The sequence below is a fragment of the Pan troglodytes genome, chromosome 2, assembly GCF_028858775.2.
Source record: "Pan troglodytes isolate AG18354 chromosome 2, NHGRI_mPanTro3-v2.0_pri, whole genome shotgun sequence".
Taxonomy (NCBI): domain Eukaryota; kingdom Metazoa; phylum Chordata; class Mammalia; order Primates; family Hominidae; genus Pan; species Pan troglodytes.
The window spans coordinates 126763588-126783777 of NC_086015.1; the positions used below are offsets into that span (position 1 = coordinate 126763588).

General features: G+C 41.4%; 1 protein-coding gene across 4 annotated transcripts in view; it reads right to left on the reverse strand.

The window, feature by feature from the left end:
• Positions 1–1560: 1560 nt before the first annotated feature.
• The window catches only part of HACD2 (3-hydroxyacyl-CoA dehydratase 2), a 96399-nt gene continuing 77769 nt past the window's right edge, over positions 1561–20190 (reverse strand). For all 4 annotated transcript variants that reach the window (XM_001168034.8, XM_024355618.3, XM_024355617.3 and 1 more), the window contains 3 exons: positions 12541–12662; positions 10503–10681; positions 1561–4966 (listed from right to left, as the gene is read on the reverse strand). In XM_001168034.8, the coding sequence (XP_001168034.1) occupies positions 4884–4966; positions 10503–10681; positions 12541–12662 (384 nt within the window). In that variant the 3' untranslated portion in view covers positions 1561–4883. The remainder of the gene's footprint in view (positions 4967–10502; positions 10682–12540; positions 12663–20190) is intronic.

The window sequence follows — 20190 nt, forward strand, 5'->3', positions numbered from 1 at the left end:
TAGGCAGAGAAATGTTAATAGGTATGGCTAATTTTGGTAATAGTTGCTTAGAACAGTTTCTTCACCATTAAACTGTATGACAATGAGCCAGGCTATTTGTGAGGCTGGGATTTTTTTCTTTTCAATAATAAAAGGAATTGAAAAGCTAGTCCTCATTCTTGTTAAAGGGAATAGAAAAACACAGCAGTATTTTTGGAATGCTGTGTAACAGTAGGTCTCTTAATTATACCAATGGTAATTCCTCCAGGCTAAGGCTTATATTAACATAGTACACATAATTGCCACAAAATATGACAATGACAAATTGGAAAGCCCTTGTCTCCATTACCATGCTAACATTGTAAAGGTTGTGTTTTCTGAGTAGCCTCTACTATTAACTTTACCATCTGTTCCGCAGTTTCAGTTGCAATACTTTTTTCATAAATGAAAAAGCCAACCTCTGAAGCTGAATAGGCTCTACACGAGGAGAGGTGGTCTAACCTCTGAGCTGGGAACATCTAGGCTGCGATCAGATGGCATTTAGAAGGGAAGTGTTCTCCTTTGGAACAAAGACCACACTCTTAGGCCGTGGTGATGATCTGAGAAAGAGCCGGCAGACTCAGGTGGGGAGCACATCACTGCTGCAGGCACCATGATCAAGTCGTCACTGGGAAAAGTGACTAGAACATACCCAGCACCAGAGGCCTAGAGCTAGATCAGCTGTGACCCAGCGGAGGACACCCCAAGGCAGTGTCCTTCCCACCACTTCTTACTGTGAGCCTGAGTAAGGGGGGGCCACTCCTGGGATTCCTGTGTTTGGAGGCATTTTCAGAATGAGGTACTTGAACTTCACCACATCTTGCTTTAATGTAAGATGAACAGTTCTGGGCAACAGGATCTCCCGCTGAACTTCTGTTAGAAAAGTTACACTAACAGGCTGGGCGTGGTGGCTCACACCTGTAATCCCAGGCGTGGTGGGAGGCCAAGGCAGGTGGATCACCTGAGGTTAGGAGTTCGAGACCAGCCTGGCCAACATGGTGAAACCCCATCTCTACTAAAAATACAAAAAATTAGCCAGGTGTGGTGGCGGGTGCCTGTAATCCCAGCTACTTGGGAGGCTGAGGCAGAAACATTGCTTGAATCCGGGAGGTGAAGGTTGCAGTGAGCTGAGATCGTGCCATTGCACTCCCCTGGGCAACAATAGCGAAACTCTGTCTCAAAACAAAAAAAGAAAAGTTACACTAACAAAACCCCAGCTTGTTATAAGACAAGGTTCCTCAACCCCATGCTGATTAATATCTTAGATTCCCTGGTCACTTGGCATGAGGAACCCCTTGTCCCTCTGCAGCCAGCTTGCAGACTGGCTTAGCCTGAAGACTGACTGGCAGGGAAGGACTTTTTGGAAACCTCTTAATATAATCTGTCTTTCCTGTAAGTGCAGAACCATTATGAATAGCAGAATTAGATTTTAAAATTGTCAAAGAGCTGGAGTCCATAATTGAACTGAAATTCTCCCATATTCCTGCAACACCACATTCAGGCCTACTGACTATGAAAAATCACTGCACTCACTGGTAGGTATTTCAAATCCAGGCAGAGCACACACCAGTTTATTTTGAAATGCAACACAGATCAGTATTTTATGAATACAACTTATTACTACATTAACATTATCAGGTAAAAACAGCTTTCAAATGCATGCATAGAAAGTTAAGCGTAGTCTCTGGACTCCTTATTTCTAAATATACAAAAAATACATTTAAATTATATAATTTTAGTGAATCAAAGACTTATAAAATTACAATTTTGGTTTTCACAACATAGAAAAAATACAAAAATGACTATATATACGGTTGTATAATTTTTTACCCAAATTTCAAAGGAGCAGTATGTATTGAATTTAATGTTTTATAATGTTTTATCTGAAACTCAGAACTGCAAGTAATTTGCAGGTTGTACCACATCAATGCCAACCTTTTATTATAAATGAATAACCAAAAAAATAAGTGAAAAATGAGGGCACGATCTCTTCTTACACCTCTTCAACTCTCCAGCATCTAAACCTTTCCTGTCAGAAGTCTGCTCTGGAGACTTTTTTCATCTGCAAGGACAGTGCTTTATTCCATGACTAACTCTCCATGGTGCCTCTGGATAATGGTTGGTACGTGTTAAATGAATGAGCCCAACCTCAGCAAACAGAACGCAGCAAGATGTAGATTAGCAGTCTGTGCTGACAAAAGCACTACTGCGGACCTCAAAGAATTCTCTGTCAGAAGGAGGCCCCCATGGGGGGATCTGAAACACATAATCAAGTGGGTAGTTGGGAGGATGATGCCTTTGACTATGCCCTGAAATGAAACCTCTAAGTCTGACAAAATACCCACAAAAACATGACCTTCCTTGTTCACACTTTATAAGAAGGTGTGACATTTGGTGGTGTGGTTGTTCTCAATTTATAAAATAATAAATGACTTCAAAGGAGAAATGAATTCATGTTAGGGATAAAGAAACCAGTTACTGAGAGAGGTTACTGAAGGACACAGTGACATGCCTTACTTATCTGCCATAAGTATTCTAAATGTTGATGTACAAAAATACACACGGGTTGAGACCCTTTTTGAAAAGGGAGCTGTGTGCTGTGTTCTCATTGCCAAAGTTCAATTCAATGCAACACCACTGTTTGCAACAGAATGTTTTTTATAAGTAGTGACAAATTATAATATGGAGGCCCAAATAAAACCCCCAGTCCAGCAACCCTGGAAAAGCTGCATTTTTCATCCTGATTTCTAGAATTTTTCCAAAAACAACTGAAAAAATCTAACAGAATAAAGTAAATGACAAATATAACCCAAGTTGATTCTATTTTATAGTAGAAATACATTATGGAAGAATAAAACGAGAGAAAAGCCATGCAAAAAATCTTTCCCACATATTTTGTCTATCAAATACAAGAATAGATTCTAATTTCAACATGTCCAAGTTGAGTGCTGACTTTAAGAAGCAGAATTTTAATGTTCAATTCAAAAATAATTTATTACACACCTGCCTGCATTAAAGTTTCAAACTTCTATAAAAATAAGCACTTAAAAATTTAGTTTTCCAGGGGTTGGGCGCAGTGGCTCATGCCTGCAATCCCAGCACTTTGGGAGGCCGAGGTGGGTGGATCACGAGGTCAGGAGATCGAGACCATCCTGGCTAACACGGTGAAACCCCGTCTCTACTAAAAATACAAAAAAAATTAGCTGGGTGTGGTGGCGGGCACCTGTAGTCCCAGCTACTCAGGAGGCTGAGGCAGGAGGATGGCGTGAACCCGGGAGGTGGAGCTTGCAGTGAGCCGAGATCGCGCCACTGCACTCCAGCCTGGGCAACAGAGCGAGACTCCGTCTCAAGAGAAAAAAAAAATTTAGTTTTCCAGTATGAGTTTTCTGATATTCGCAATTATATTTTAAATGACAACTACTCAATAAGCTAAACTTTTAAACTCTTAAAGTTCAACATCAACACCCCCCCCCAAAAAAAGGCAGCTGCAGGGGATGGGGGAGGAAAAAAGGCTCCATAAAGAAGATACTGTGCTATTTAATACTTAATGCACATCTAAACTTGGGCTTTCACACTTTCATCCAACTCTTTCTTTCTTATTTTTTTTGTTTACCTACAGTTGCAGTACCAATCCTTTCTTGAGGAGTTTTAAATGCATGGTTGAGCAATTAAATTGTATGAGGATGTGACATGGATTAGACAATGTCGGTAGTACCAAACTATTTCTTGGCTGCTCCAACATGCAGAGATGATACTGCTTTTAGCTCATGACAGCCCAAGTGGAATGTTTTACTGACTATGGACTTATAGCTTGGTGGAAATTAACATAGGACGTTAATTAGCAAAAGTATCCAAACAGAAGAGTGAATGAAAATTAAAAAATAAAACAATAATGGTGTATAAATCTATTCCTGAATGTTTTTCCTGACTACCTTTCTAAAGCAACACCTTCCATGTGCTTTCACTAACACAGCCTCCTTTCCTATGTGACTGGATCCGCTTCTTCAGGGCCATCAGTGCATCAGTGAGAATAGCTACTGGCAAACACGTTACTCAGAGGTGTTCTGAGAACGGTGCTGTGAAAAGGACTTGTCACTTATGAGCTATTGAGCTCCCCCTTTCTGAGACCTGTCATTTTGTTAAGACATGATTGAGGCTGAGCTCCAGATAAGATATATTCTTTACGGTATACACATACTTATTAGATTCAAGCACGTTTCTTAGTGGCAGGCAGTAATGACTCAATTGGAAACAAACAAAAGGGTTCTAAGTTGTTTTCTGATTACGGGCACTACCCCGAAGCTTCATAGACATATACATTCATTCATTAGATATGAGGGGATAGGTCCCAGCCATAACTTCAGAGCATTCCAGAGAACAGAGTTTGCCGCTTCAAAAATACAAAGTTTCCAGCATGCAGTCAAGCACTTTGACAAGGGAATGCTAAACACACTGCAGACTGAAACATAACTATACTGCAAGCTGGGCTATTCAACTGGTACGACTTCATTATTCAGACTGTAACTCTCAAGTACTTAGTGTTACAGGTCTTCATTGATCAGATACATGAAGGACACAGAAGGACATAAAATGCCAAATCCCTTTCTAGTGCCATCATAAATATTAAGAACTTCTGGTTGAAAGAGCATGCTGAAATGAACTGGCCAGGGTGTTTTATGTAACAACCTTTTTCTAAAATAAAATCTCAGGCCCATGTGACACTGGATTTTTGTTTTAGTTTTGTTTGAATATTTTAAAAATAGTTCTTACTTATTTTCTATGAAACGTATTGGGAACTCAAAAAATCTGCAGCATTTTTTGATCATTGAAAAGTTTGTTTTGGTGGGAGGTGCAGAAAGCAGCAACTATTCAAATTTCTTGTGTTCTTCAGTATGAGAAAGGATCTTTCTTCTCTGGTGTATCATGTGGAAGTATAACTGGGGAAAAACTGAAAAGAAAAGAAAAATTGGTTAAGAGGATGGTTTAAAATTGCATATGCTCTATTTAAAGCATATGAAGTTGAGGTCCTCTCTGACCCTCTGACTAATTTCTCATCCAGCAACCAAGGAAGGTAACAAAGTGGGCTTGGGGAAAGGAAGAAAAAACACAGAGAGACTTACCTCCTTTCTTTTCCTGCTTTAGCTGAGGGAAGAAGTGGTGTGGAATACAATGACAGACACTATTGTCACTATCATGACCTATATCGATGCCACAGAACAGCCAAATAATATTCTGTACACTCATTCATGTATTATCTCCACATTTATTCTGATTAACTTCACAACAACCAAGTGAAGAATTCTAGTGATGAAGTTATTATTCCTATTTCAAAGAGGAAGAATTTGAGCCCCAGAGAGGGTAAGCAACTTGTCTAGGGTCTCACAGTAAGCCACAGACAGAGTTGGGACCAGGCTCTTGGCTCCTGACCCTCAGCCTAGCCCCATACGGTCCCAGGGCAGGTGATTCTTTGGGAAGAGCAACCTCTCTTGGGAAGTAGTTTCGGGTAAAGACTTGAGGAGGAGGAGGAATGCCACAACATTTGCTTTGAACACAACTAAGCCAGGTTTGGATGTCAAAAAAAAAAAAAAAAAAAAGGCCTTATGAAAAGCAAGCCAGTGTCTTAGGCACTGGGGATTCTTCTGTTCTTGGTCATTTTGTAGAATACTTTAGAAAGCACTGGTTCTCAAATGAATGGGATGGTACTGCCTCCCTCGGAACTATTTGGAACTATTTCGATAGTTTGACTATTTGGAAATAAGGGAGAAAGGAAAAGGTTACTGGCATTTGGCATATGAGACCAGGGATGCTAAAACATGCCACAATGCATGACAGTACCCACTACTAAGAAGTATCCCACCCAAAATGCCTATAGTGTCCCTGCTAGGAAATACCACTTTGAGCCACCTGGCCTTCACAAGGTTACTGTGTGTAAACAACTCCAGGTAAAATGCTCTTTGTTGTACAATATCCTTCCTCTCCTCATCTCTCCAACAGCTCCAATCTCTATTTTATTGTTATTATTTTTTTAGACAGGGTCTTACTTTGTCACCCAGGCTGGTATGCAGTGGTGTGATCTTGGCTCATGGCCTGGACCTCCTGGGTTCAGTCAATCCTCCCCACTCAGCCTCCTGAGTAGCTGGGACTACAGGTGCACACCACTTCACATCCAACTAATTTTGAATTTTTTGTAGAGATGAGATCTCCTACGTTGCCCAGGCTTGTCTGGAACCCCTGGGGTCAAGGGGTGTGCCCGCCTCAGCCTCCCAAAGTGCTAGGACTATAGGCATGAGCTACCAAGCCCAGCCCAGTCTCTCTTTTTTATACTGTCACGAATATTTTTTCGAAGATAATTTCTACTACTACCAACTCTCTCCTGACAAGTTTCTTCCTTTTTAAATGGGTTCCAAGCTGGCCAAATTTCAAATGATCCTCCCAAAGTATGCCGGGACACCAGTGCATGTGTGACAAAGATCTGCTAACCTGCAGAGGAGGCAGCACGTGGAACAGGGCTGCCATCCACGCCATTGCTACTGCCAGGCAGGACGTCGTTCACAGAAAAGACCCCACTTAAGCATATAATTCGACAGGCAGAGAACTATTTTGGCACGAAAGCCAGAAAATTTGACAAGCTCTATAATCTAAAAACTGGAAGTAAAGATATAATTAAACCATTAGGAATGTTAATGGTAATCATTTAAAAATGTGGGGCCAGTCCCATTTCTATAGATTTACTGTAATGAAGGGAAACTGTGAGCTGGGCATGCACAAGACCTTCCCACTGGTTGCATTTGTGTTCACACAACCCCATAATGGGTGGCTGCAGTCTCACAGCTGGTTCAGAGGGCCCGGGGAAGGAGAATGACCTGGAAGTCATGCATTAAGCCCTTGGTGGCAGTTCAAGGAAGATGGCCACGCAGACCTTCGTTTCCATGGGCAGGGCCTGCCACCTATCAGAAGGGTCAGATGATGGCGCTTTCACTCCTTTACATCTCCCAGAGATTCCTCAGTACCCAGAGAAAGGAATGTGGATGGGAGGCCAAGGGCCTAGGGTGTCTGGCCTATTCTCCAAAGTTCAGGCAGTGGCTTCTGGCTGACCAGAACTATGATTCTGTCTCCATCTGAATCACCTACATGTTCAGACTGACCCGACCATGAGACCGAAAGCTTTTCAGATGCACGGCTGCTACTTTTAACAACATGAGCTACATTGAGGAATAGCACTGAAAAAACCCCTCAACCCGACAACAGGCTATTGAGAATTCCACCTTCTGATGTCCCAATTCAGGGAACACAGAATGGGGACACTGCTGGGCACGTGTGTGTGTCGGTCCCTGTGTGTTGGGGATGAGGGGGGTGTGGGTGCTGCTGGGCCCTCCTTTCTTTAAGAAGATGGCCAGCCCTCTTGGGGCTCTCTTCCCCTCTGGGGAGAGAACTGTGGAGGACGACAGCACCAGATATGCTCTCTGCCTGGGCCAAGTCTCCTTGGTTTCTCTAAAAATCAGAGGTGTGGTTACAGTCACTGACAACCTGGAAAGCGCCAGCTTCTCCAGGTCCTCACCCCTCATCAATGTATCTTGCCCTTTTTTTGGCTCCCTCCACCATAACCAATTTTCACCAATTTGAGGGTGGAATGTAAACAGGCCTTAGACATCTACTGAGTCCTGCAGGGACTGTGTTGTACTAATCCTGTATATATTGCAACTACAGCAGAACAGGAGAGGAGCACCTGGCCAGGGCACCCCAATATGAGGAAACTCCTGGGGTCAAGCCTCATGAGCCACAATTTAGGCTATGTGTGCAACAATGCAACAACGGATGAGGCCCATGAAAAGGAGGTGTTACTTTATATAATACATGTGTACCATCAACTTGCCACTAAAGATTAAAAGAACGCTACCTTGTTTAGAAAGAAAGCCAAATTTGGTAAAGGAGACTGCATGTCAACAGCAACCTCTCCTAATTCTGCATTTTCTTCTGATAAATACAAAGCTTTGGAAAGTTGGAAATGTGCAGCTGGCCAGAATGAACTGTACACTCTGGCCTCAACAGTAACAACCTGAACCACTGAGAACATCCAGAGCTGCTGGCTCAGGCCACAGCACAGTGAGGCCAGCAGGCACCAGGGTGACTCGCATCAGGAGAGGTGGTCTGTGTGCCATCTTGAACCTGGGTGAGGAGTCAATGGTTTGCAGGGAATCTTTTAATCATTATTTGAGATCCACCCTTTTCTCCGGTCTACAAGAGGTTAGCTGCCTTAGAAAAAGAAATTATGTTAGACTTTAACTGAGCCAAGTTCTCTTACCAAAAGGAGGCTGAGACTGCAAGGGGGAATTACTTAAGGTAAAGAAAGCAGACTTCTGTTGGGAGGAGAGTCCTTCCCTACTCTCTAAAAGAGGGGTCCCCAACCCCCACCTTGGAACAGAGCTGCACAGCAGGAGGTGAGTGGTGGGCAAATGAGCATTACTGCCTGAGCTCTGCCTCCTGTCAGACCAGCAGTGGCTTCAGATTCTCATAGAAGTGTGAACCCTGTTGTAAACTGCACATTCAAGGGATCTAGGTTATATGTTTCTTATGAGAATCTAATGCCTGGTGATCTAAGGTAGAACAGTTTCATCCTGAAACCATCCCCCGCACCGCCCAGGGAAAAGCTGTCTTCCCTGATGCCTAAAAGGTTGTGGGGACTGCTGCTCTAAAAGACAGCTGGCTCTGGGGTCAGTGTTTTCTCTTTCCTCGATCTCTTTCAAGACCAAGATGAAAAGCTCACAGGAGTGGGTTTCCCTCAGGAATGCTATCGTCATGGAGGCTGCGTGTGGTACCCAGGCACTGTCACTACACCAAGAGCTCAGAAGGAAGAGGCAAAGCTCAGCACTGGTTGGCTACCAGAGCATAAAGAGACAAACATGCAGACAGATGGAGGCTGCCCTGGGGAGTGGTTCCTGGAAGGAAGCCTTGCTTCCTAGAGAGGTTGGAAGTCTTGCAGGAACTCTCAGGTAAGAACGCCTAGATTTTTGTCAGTGTGGAAGCAGCTTGTTATGGATCTGATTTCATAAAAACCTCCCTGCCCCTTTCCCAGTCACCCAATATGGTACATATCTCCTATTCATTTGACTATGGTGAATTCAAATAAAGCCTGTGGTGCCCACTGGGATAATATGTGTTAGTTACTCTGGGTGTGGTAAAACTGCAACTGTGAACTGCTGCTCTAGAGACTGGAAAATGAAACTCTAAAAAAAACAAAACAAAATTAGAAAGGTGATAAACTATCAGTTAATTTTTATTACTTAAAAGTTTAGATGATTTCACATTTATCATCTGTTTGAAAATCAACTACTTTTTACATTTGAAGAGAGATGGCCTCTGGTCGCTATGATTCCAGCACTAGAGAGGAGGACTCAACATGAATAAAGAGTGGAAAATGAATCATGAAGCAGAACTGTATCCAAGAATTTCTGCAAGATAAACACTCACATGAAATCTGGATGTAGTTTTTTTCTCACAATGCATGAAATGCAATTTTCCACAGAGGGACACAAGCATGTCGCTTTGTTAGGGTGATTCATTCCGATGATGCCATGGAATGAGAAGAAGTCCAACCCTGTCTGAATTTAACCTGGGGTTTAGGGAAGAATACAGTATCTTTTCTAGATTAAAATAAGATTCAGAGTTACAGTGGTTATAGAAATAGCAAAATGAGAAGAACCACTAACACTGTATGTCCTTGGTTATAAGAAGATCTTTTGGTATATAGAAATCAATCATAGGATTTATAATTGAACATCAGAATTCCAGCAAAGGACTAAACTCCTCATCCTCAGAAAGTAGGGCTCACTTCACAGAGACATCAAACATGTCTTTTTCTCTGTCACTGAATACACTGATAGGCACATTTGATTATCCATATACTTAAATCTTCAGCAGTACTATTAAAATAATTGGAAACCATCTTGAAGAGAACACTGTGTCCCAATCAGTGCTCAACAAGAAAATGAAAAATTTAGAAAAAAATAAATCTATTATTATTTTGTTATGTTTCTAGTTAACTACCAATCCCTTCAAAATGAAGTTAAATGTCTATTTTGATATAGTAACCAACGCAAAAATCTTTTTATCATGTTTTTCAAATACTGTAACAAGCAGTTCTTAAGACACAGAAAACTACAATCAAGGTAAGGCCTTTAATGGCTTTTTTGTTTTCCATTCAATACTTTCCCCAATACATACTTAACCTAGCCTGGTATTCAGTTTCAAACCCACATGCTGAGAAGGGCTGCATTTTGGCAACTGTATTGAGAAGGGTTCATCTTTATTCAATTACTACTGGAAAAAAATTCCTTTTGATAGTCAGCATTCAATAAAAACCAAGAATTCCCAATAAATGAGATTTACATTTACTTGGATATAGTGCAAAAACAGTCAAAGATATTTAGTTATTGTAGAGCCAAATTTTAAAACATAATTAAATATACGCATAACTGTTTACTTACTTGGAATGTAGGAGATCATTATTAGAATCAGGAATGCATAGTAGTCAAAAGAGAAATTGTATTTGTTGGGTAAACTGATGGAATATAGGCCAGCTTGTCTGACAAAGGGCAGAGCTGCATATATTGTGAGCAGTTCTCCTGACACTCCCATTGGGTACAGCACAATGAAAAGTGTGTACCTAAAACAAAACAAAATATTCATTACTGAGGCTCAAAGTCAGCTTTAGAAGGAAGCTGCACTTCCCACCCTTCTAATCAGTACTGGTCTTTTAGAAAATGATTGTTTATACATTTTCCTGTTTACCTGCTATTCAAATTCAGGTTTTACAAGCCAGTTTTTGAAACCAGCCTACAGCAGGTATATGTTTCCAAATGTTCTAACGACAAAATAAAGGCCGTTCAGGCAGCCTCAAAATTTGGTCTGACAAAATAAACAACTCTTCAAAATTATGCTCTAAAATAACTAAAGTGATGCCAAATGTTGGTAAAGTAGGGGAACTGAGTCATCGTTTATACTGACGGGTCCTGCCCTGTGGGTCTTGGGATGGGGTTGGGGTGGTAGTGGCGGAGGTGTTGGAACATGTGGTCTAGGAATTCCACACCACACACAAAGACTGAACAACAAAAAAAATAGCATAAGCATCTGTATACTGCTACTATTTTTCAAATGTTTGTACATGCTATTGTGAAAAATCAAATATATGCAATTAAAAAAATTTAAAATTCATAATAGCTTTTGGTTACTATGTAATTTTCCAATCAAAACACCCCACAATTACAATTATCGTCACATGGGAGGGGAATCTGCATAATTTTTTTCTCTTTAAAAAGGAGTTCTCCATATTCCACAAAGAATTCAGAGAGCAGTCACTGTCCCATGGAACTGTAAGCCACTGTAAGTATTGCTAAAGGAATCATCAGCTCAGACTTTAAACAGCCTTTGGCTGTTTGTGGCTCACAATGTGCAACGGACTACAAACTTCTGGGCACAGGAATTGTGATGAAAATCTCTGAAGTGGAAGGGAAGACATATTCCCCACTGCCAATTTTAGCCACACTAAGTAGGATGGTGGAAAAAAATCTTTCAGAGGCCATGGAGAACAGTGGACGAAAGAATCTTTCTCCAACAGTAAAATCAGGGCTTGGTCAACAGACTTCCCTAACAACCAGGGTAAAAAGCTTCCACAGTGGCTGTCCAGGTTGGTTAGTAACTGCTATGTTTCCCATTCTTCCCCTTTCCTAATAAAAATGTTCATTGCAAATGAGAGAAATAATAAAATAACGAAGGAGTTCCCATACTCAAAATGTTGGAAACAATCGGATTATGTCCCTAATTTAATTACTGAACTCATAAACAGTCTAGGAACCACTGCTTTCCTTCCACCAAATAAGGCATTTCGGCTCCAGGGACTTGGATCCTTCTGCTTTGTCACTCTCCCTCAAAGTCCTTCCCAGCTCAGAAAACTGCCTACAACTGTCTCATGGACTCATTAAGGTAAGCAGATGAACTACTAGCCTTTTACCAAAGTCATCATTACTTGTAAAAACAATCAAAGCAAAACAAAAGTGATAAGCTAAAACTGACATGTAATGTTTGTCATTACTTAAAAATTAATTTAAGAGTCACAACTTCTTGGCAAAATTGAGACTAGGAGAATAGGACTTGGTCCAAAAAAACCCATCACAATGGCAGAAGCTCATCAGTAAAAAATGTGATGATATGGACAAAAAAGGGCTGTTACGGCAAATCTCTATTGATTGCTACTTGGTGATGAAATTTTTTTAAAAAAGAAAATACTGCATAAGAACTGATCCCAATTAAAATAATTTAAGTAAAATATAAAAACCTTAAAACAGTATTTCCATCAGTCAAAGTTAAGTACAGACTCCTATTCTGATGAAATCTACAGACAAAATTTCTACCCAACCCCTGTCTCAATTTTATTTTTAGAAACTTTGAGGCAATATTTAGGCAATAAAGGGCAAATGCAATGACAGATCATTTCAAAAGTGAGCCTTTTGAAATGTGCTTTTTTACCTGGCCCATTTGATGAGGTAAGGCAGATGGTTTAATAGACTGAATGTATAAAAGGAGTAACGAATGATTTCCGTGATCGTCCAGGCAATAACAAACAGGAGGACACTGTCTTCACTCTGTACCTGAAGGAAGAGGAAAACAAAAGAAAAAAAACACACAGACAACGTTAATGAAGACAGTGTGCCGCACCCAGCAGAGCCAGGGAGTGAGTCGGCACAGCCGCTGGTCTCTATCCTCAGGACCCCTGTACAGCAGAAAGAGCTTGCGTGTAGAGCTGGGGCCTAGGATGACAGCTGTGTACATCCCAGAGATGAGGGCCAAGTGCAAAGGGCCTCAGTCACCAGAAGCGAGAGCAGCAGGGTGGGGGTAACAAACACGAGGGGTGGGGATTTACAGGTTTGCCAGCCTCATGCGGAGAATGTGGACTGATGTCAGTGGTCACGCCTGTAATCCCAGCACTTTGGGAGGCTGAGGTGGGTGGATCACATGAGGTCAGGAGTTTGAGACCAGCCTGGCCAACATGGTGACACCCTGTTTCTACTAAAAATACAAAAAATTAGCCAAGTGTGGTGGCGCATGCCTGTAATCCCAGTTACTCAGGAGGCTGAGGCAGGAGAGTCGCTTGAACCCGGGAGGCGGAGGTTGCAGTGAGCCGAGATAGCGCCACTGCACCCCAGCCTGGGTGACAGAGTGAGATTGTCTCAAAAAAAAAAAAAAAAAAAAAAAGCACAACTGAAGATGAGGCTAGCTCACAGAGCAAGAAGAATTCCAGTGAGAGGAGGGCTCGGGACCATCTGCAAGGCAAGGGCCCATTTATTTCCTCCCATTAGAGACTTCTTCCCCCAAAGGAGGCCTGCATTAACTCCTCCATGATTAGGGAAGCTTCCATGCTGTTCCCAGGAGGCAGTTAGAGCCAGAGAGCTTTGAAATCCCCAGTCTCCTCTGAAGTTGTTTTTATGCTGAAAAAAAACAATAAAGGTTTAAAAGAGCCCCTAGGTGATTTTTAGGAGGTATTCTCTTGTGTTGAAAATTTACTGCCGTGGCTTTAACTTTCAGCACCTCCCCCAGTCCCTTCCCAGCTGGGTTTGTAATGACCTTTTGTGCTTGAAAATCAGCAAGAAACACCCTTGCACCCCAATTCATATTAGTTTCCATGCATCAAAAAAAAAAAAAAAAAAACCATCCAAGAGTCGGATGTAAATAAGAAATCCCACCCCATAAACCGAACAAATCTTGATGACAAGATGGACTTTCTGTCCCACTCCTAATACCTAATACAGCAAGGGAATGGCATTGTAGCCTTAACTTTTGCCTCTTTCCATTTGCAATGTTAATAGTTTTTAGCACTTATATTCTTCCTCAGAAAGTGTACATGGAGCGGTCCACCTACACAATGAAATAAGTAGTCATTTACATATCTATTAACTAAATTGCTCTGACAAAGAATTTCATAAATGCAGTTACTATTCTCTAAAAATAATAAGAATTTTATACTGTCAAGAGCAAGAGTACTTTCTGTTTTCCTGGTGCTCTCATATTAGCCAAAGTAAAGCAAAAGCTAACCACCTCTAAAGCTTTCATGGTGAGATTTTTCAGTCTGTCTCCAAATCCTTACTTGAATCCATCTATAACAAAATATAATATAAATATAAAAGCACACTTTGCTTTTTGATGTATTTTATAATCCTCTTTATCTTAAGGAGATATGTTTTTACAGCTATGAGTGGAAGCCTTGCCTAAAGAGCTCTGGGTTATAATAGGAAGTTCCTCTAATATTTTGTACTGTAAACATCTTGAAAGCAGGGAACGTGTTTATATTCATCTTCTGTTTTCCAAAAACACTTTGTGCTTTTCACAAGTAAGAGCTCAATAAATAATTGCGGAGCAAATGAATTCAGTCCTAATTGGGTTACTCCGAGACTCAGTTCCCTTCTTTATGGTGCCTGATAGTTTCCGTGTAGTCTTAGTGACCTTCAAATAGGTTAAAAAAAAACCAAACAAACAAACAAAACCCAAAACCGCCCAAAACCTCCTGCTTTGACCCAGCCTAGAGATTGGTTATTATTCACCTACCATCCGTCCCCAAGTTAGACCTTAGCCAAAAGAACTATGACAAACTCAGACTCAGGCTAAGTATGAAAGCAGTCTGTTCCCAGAGTCCAGCTGTGAAGACGATGGCATAAGTCTTTTAAAAAAGACTAGGGATGCAGGAAATGACCATTTTGTGCAAAATGATTTCTTCCAATCAATAGGAAATGCAACATTGTTATCAAGAAGGGATTTGGATAAAGAGATTGACCTTATGTGATTTATAATTATACAACAAATAACTCAAAATGGACAAATGTAATGTATAACTTAAAACCAGCATGATCAATGAGACTCGAAGAGATATTTGTACACTCATGTTTATAGCAGCATTATTCACAACAGTCAAAAGGCAAAGAAACCCAGGTGTGTACTGATGGATGGATAAGCAAGATGTGGTCTATACATACAGTGGGATATTATTATATACATACAGTGGAGTATTATTCAGCCTTAAAAGGGAGAAAATTTTTACACATGCTACAATGTAGATGAACCTCGAAGACATCATGCTAAGTAAAATAAGCCAGTCACAAAAAGGTGAATACTGTGTGATTCTACTCATATGTGGTACCTAGGGTGAGGCAGAGACAAAGAGTAGAGACAGAAGGTTGCCAGCAGCTGGGAGGATGAGAAATAGAGAATTATTGTTTAATTGGTATGGAGTTCCAGTTTGGGAGGATTAAAAAAGTTCTGGAGATGGATGGTGATGATGGTTGCACAACAATGGGACAGTATTTATGCAACTGAACTATACACTTAGAAGTGGTAAATGGTAAATGTTGTATGTATTTTACCACAAAAAATAAATGAAAAAACCCCCAAACCCACAGTAACATAAATTTAATAAGTCTAAATGTAATTACATGACTTAGCAACAACAAAATGACTCCAGATCAGAATGGAGAAGACCCACCTTATGAAATCAAGAGATCTGGAGTTTTTGGTGAACCATAAGCCTCACAGGAGCCAACAGGGTGTGAGGTGGCTGTTCAAACAAACAACACTCCAGGATTCAGCCACATTAACAGTCTTATCCCAATTACTACACTGTAAATAGATGAGACCCCATTTAGGGAACAGAGTCTGCTAGAAGAACTCTTCAACTAGCAGAGCTGACTTTGGAAAAGGAAAGAGAGGGTAAGTACTTTAAAATATGTAAAAGGATACCATGAGCAAGAGGCATATGGACATGAGACTAGTAAAACTGGCAGGGAGTAAAATGCTGGGTTCAACCTAAGAAAAACTGAGTAACAAACCAGGCGACTAATCACATAGGCCACCGCACAAAGTTGTGTGCTTGTAGGCCCTGGACATATCCAAACCAGGACTGCCCAGGAAGGTCCTACCAAGGACAGGGGGCTGAGCTGCCCTGGGGCAGCCAGGGCTGCTGCTGTTCTTTGGAAAGATGCGTGCCCATGATCCCTCCACAGGCAAGGCGTGAAACGCTGGCTAATACTGACTTCCTTGCATGAGCTGAAATTATTCTAGTTGGTGAAAAAAATGGGTAGAGGCTTTGATAATCTTCTTAAAAATAATTTTTTCCTTCATCCAAAAGGCCAGAGAGGAGAGAATAACTGACAAGCTCTCCTGTCATCATTGGTGACTGCTGAGCATGTGAAACGTGAACAGTTCTCTGGCAATTACTCCCTGCTTGATGGCAAGGTCTTCAAGGGCCCAGGTCTCATCATTTGGCTTCCTCAGTCCTGACAGAGGTCTGGACACAGGGACGTGTGGAATCAATGCCCCTTAAATTAGATGATAACTTATATTTTTCTTTTCCTCCCCATTTTTTTTCCTTGAGACTGGGTCTTGTTCTGTTACCCAGGCTGAAAGGCAGTAGCACAATCACAGCTCACCACAGCTTCAACCTTCAACCTCCCAGGACAGCCTCCTCAGGACTGATCCTCCCACCTCAGTCTCAAGAGTAGCTGGGACTACAGGTGTGTGCCACCACACCCAGCTAATTTTTTTTTCTTATTTTTTGTAGAAATGGGGTTTCACTGTTGCCCAGGCTGGTCTTGAACTCCTAGACTCAAGTGATCCTCCCTCCTCGGCCTCCCAAAATGCTGGGATTACAAGTGTGAACCACTACACCTGGCCACTTTTCTATTTTGAAAACAACAATTGGGAACATTTTTATAGTAAGTGGGGAGCCTCCTTTCTATTAAGTGCCAGTGACTCATCAATAGCCTCAGAGAAGTAAGAAAAGCTAATTTAGCTCAGGAGGGGTTTTTTGAGGGGCAACGGATTTGGATTATAAGAAGTTCTACTCAGCTGCTTTTTGAATTTATAACTAGAAACATATAAACATATGATTTTATTAATTATCAAGAATAAGAGGCTTATGACTGAGTGGCTCCTGCCTATAATCCCAGTGTTTTGGGAGGCTGAGGCAGGAGGATCACTTAAGGCCAGGAGCTGAGATCAGCCTGGGCAGCATAGTGAGACTCCGTTTCTACAATAAAATTAAAAAGTAGCCAGGGTGGTGGTGCACAACTGTGGTCCCACCTACTTGGGAGGTGAGGTGGAAGGATCACTTGAGCCCAGGAATTTGACATTAAAGTGAGCTATGATGGTGCCACTGCACTCCAGCCTGGGTGACGAGCAAGACCCTGTCTCTTAAAAGAAGAAAAAAGGAGGTTTAATAAGTCTGCTCAAAGATTTTAATGCAAATGTTCATAGAGTACTAGTCATAACTGAAAAGTGGAAACAACTTTTCACCCAAATATCCATCAACTGGTGAATGGATAAACGACAAGTGATATATATATATATACCTGTACAGTGGAATACTATTCAGCAACAGAAAGGTAAGACATATTGACACATGCGACAACACAGACAAGCCTCCAAAACATCATGTTGAATGAAAGAAGCCAAAAGCAAATCATCATACATTATATGATTCCATTTATATGAAATATCCAGAAAAGGCAAATCTAGAGACAGAAAGTAGAATAGTGGTTGCCAGGGGCTGGGAGTGGGAACTAATAATAAAAGGGCATAAAGTCTCCATGATGTGCTTATTTCACATTGCATCCCTGTATCAAAACATCTCATGCACCCCATAAATACAGATACCTACTATGTACCCACAAAAATTTTAAAAAATAAAAAAAATTTTTAAAAAGGGCATGAGGGATCATATTTGGGTGATGGAAATGTTCTAAAGTTAGATTATGGTGATGGTTGCACAGCTTGGTACATTTACTAAAAACCATTTAATTATACACTTAACATGGTTGAATTTTGTAAATTATACTTCTGTAAAGTTATTTAATAAAAAAGTATCTGGGAGGCTGAGGTGAGAGGATAGCTTAAGGCCAGGAGTTCGAGACCAGCCTGTGCAACATAGTGAGACCCCCCTCTCTTAAAAAAAGAAAAAAAAAGGAGTTTGCTTTAAATACATATTATTGCCTTTTAAGATAAAAGGGGCATTTAGGGCAAAGAAGGAGAAGGGAGATGATGAAGATTTACCAAGGATTACTAAGGAGAAAAGGGAGACAAAAGCCAGGTTTAGGATAGGTTGCCAAAAATGCCATAAAGCCGTTTCAAAGTTGCATATTCAGAACGATGGGCACAAATAGGGGAGCGGGTACCATGAAGCCCTTCCTGTTAGGGAATCTTTCTTTGCCTGGCACAGTGAGCTGTGTATTGGATACTCCATGCTGCAGACGGAAGGTTTCCACCCCCTGCTCTAAAGCGAGGGAGGAGGCGGCTGGGTGTAGGCGGCTTGTGTAATTTAGCCAAGGGAGTTTACATAGAAATTCAAGCTGGAGAAACAAATGGGTGCAAGAGAAAAACCTTTACACACAAATAGCATCATATGTTTGACTTTAAAAGGCACAGGGAGTATCAGTACATGAAAAGCTGTCATTTTTATTACAGTCAAAGAAAAACAGATGGTGCCACATAAGAAAACCACTATTGTAGAAACCCTATTCTTCTTAGCATTTTGGAACCCGCTGCTTACTGCGCTGGTTATTTCAAAGAAATTCCCTGACCAAGCTTTACAGCAAGCATTCTTTCCTCTTCTTAAAACCCCTTTCATTTGTGAAGAGATTTGGTAAAATCTAAGAGGGTAGGACTAGGCTTTGCTTTTGGAAAAACTGTACCTTTGTCTTAGTCTGCTCAGGCTGCCATAACAGAACACCATAGACTGGGGGGCTTAAACAAGAGAAAAGTATTTTCTCACAGTTATGGAGGCTGGAAGTCTGAGATCAGGATGGCAGCATGATTGGTTTCTGGTGAGGGGTCTTTTCCTGACTTGCAGACGGCCACCTTCTAGATGTGCCCTCCTTCACATGGTATCTTTTTTCATAAGGGTGCTAATCCCATCATGAGGGCTCCACCTCCGCATGACCTCATCTAAACTTATTTCCCAAAGGTCCCATTGCCAAATACCATCGCGCTGGGGGTTAGGGCTTCAAGGTATGAATTTTTTGTGGGAGGAGACACAATTCAGTCCATAGCAATGCTCTAGACTAGGTGTTGGCAAACTTCTTCTGTACAAGGCTAGTTAGTAAATAATTTAAGGTTTGCACCACATGTGGCTGTTGTAATATATTCATCATTGTTTTTTAAACCCTTTAAAAACTGCAAAAACTATTAGCTGGGCATGGTGGCATGTGCCTATAGTCTCAGCTACTCAGAATCACCTGAGCCTGGAAGTTCAGGCTGCAGTGAGCTGTGATCGCATGACTGCACTCCAGCCTGGGCAACAGAGCAAGACCCTGTTTCTAAAAAACAAAACAAACCCCACCAACCAAGAAAAAAAGTAAAAACTATTATAAATTGCAGGCTAGATTTGGCCTATAGGCCAACCTCTGTTATAGATTCATTTAACCCCTCCAACCTTCCCCTTCCTGTGACTTCTTTTTTTTTTTTGAGATGGAGTCTCGCTCTGTTGCCCAGGCTGGAGTGCAGTGGCGCAATCTCAGCTCACTGCAGGCTCCGCTTCCCGGGTTCATGCCATTCTCCTGCCTCAGCCTCCTGAGTAGCTGGGACTACAGGTGCCTGCCACCATGCCCGGCTAATTTTTTTGTATTTTTAGTAGAGACGGGGTTTCACCGTGTTAGCCAGGATGGTCTCGATCTCCTGACCTCGTGATCCGCCCGCCTCGGCCTCCTAAAGTGCTGGGATTACAGGTGAGCCACCGCACCTGGCCCCTGTGACTTCTTTAGCATACAAATGTTATTCTGCAACATTTCTCTGACAGATTGTGTGGGGAGGCGGGGAGAAGGGAGTCAATGTCTATCACCAATGGACACTATGGGGGAAAAAACAACCTTGTAAGAACATGTATAGGTAGGTTTTTCATCTTACCATCATTTTAATATCTCAGTAATTTCTTTGTGTGTGGATAATATAAAATAAAATTTATCATTTAACAATTTAAAGTGCATAATTCATTGGAATTAAATACATTCACCATATTGTGCAACCATTACCACTATCCATTTCCAGAAGGATTTCATCATTCCAAACAGAAACTCTGTACCCATTAAACAATCACTCCACATCCTCCCCTCACCGCCCCCAGGTACCCACTATTCTATT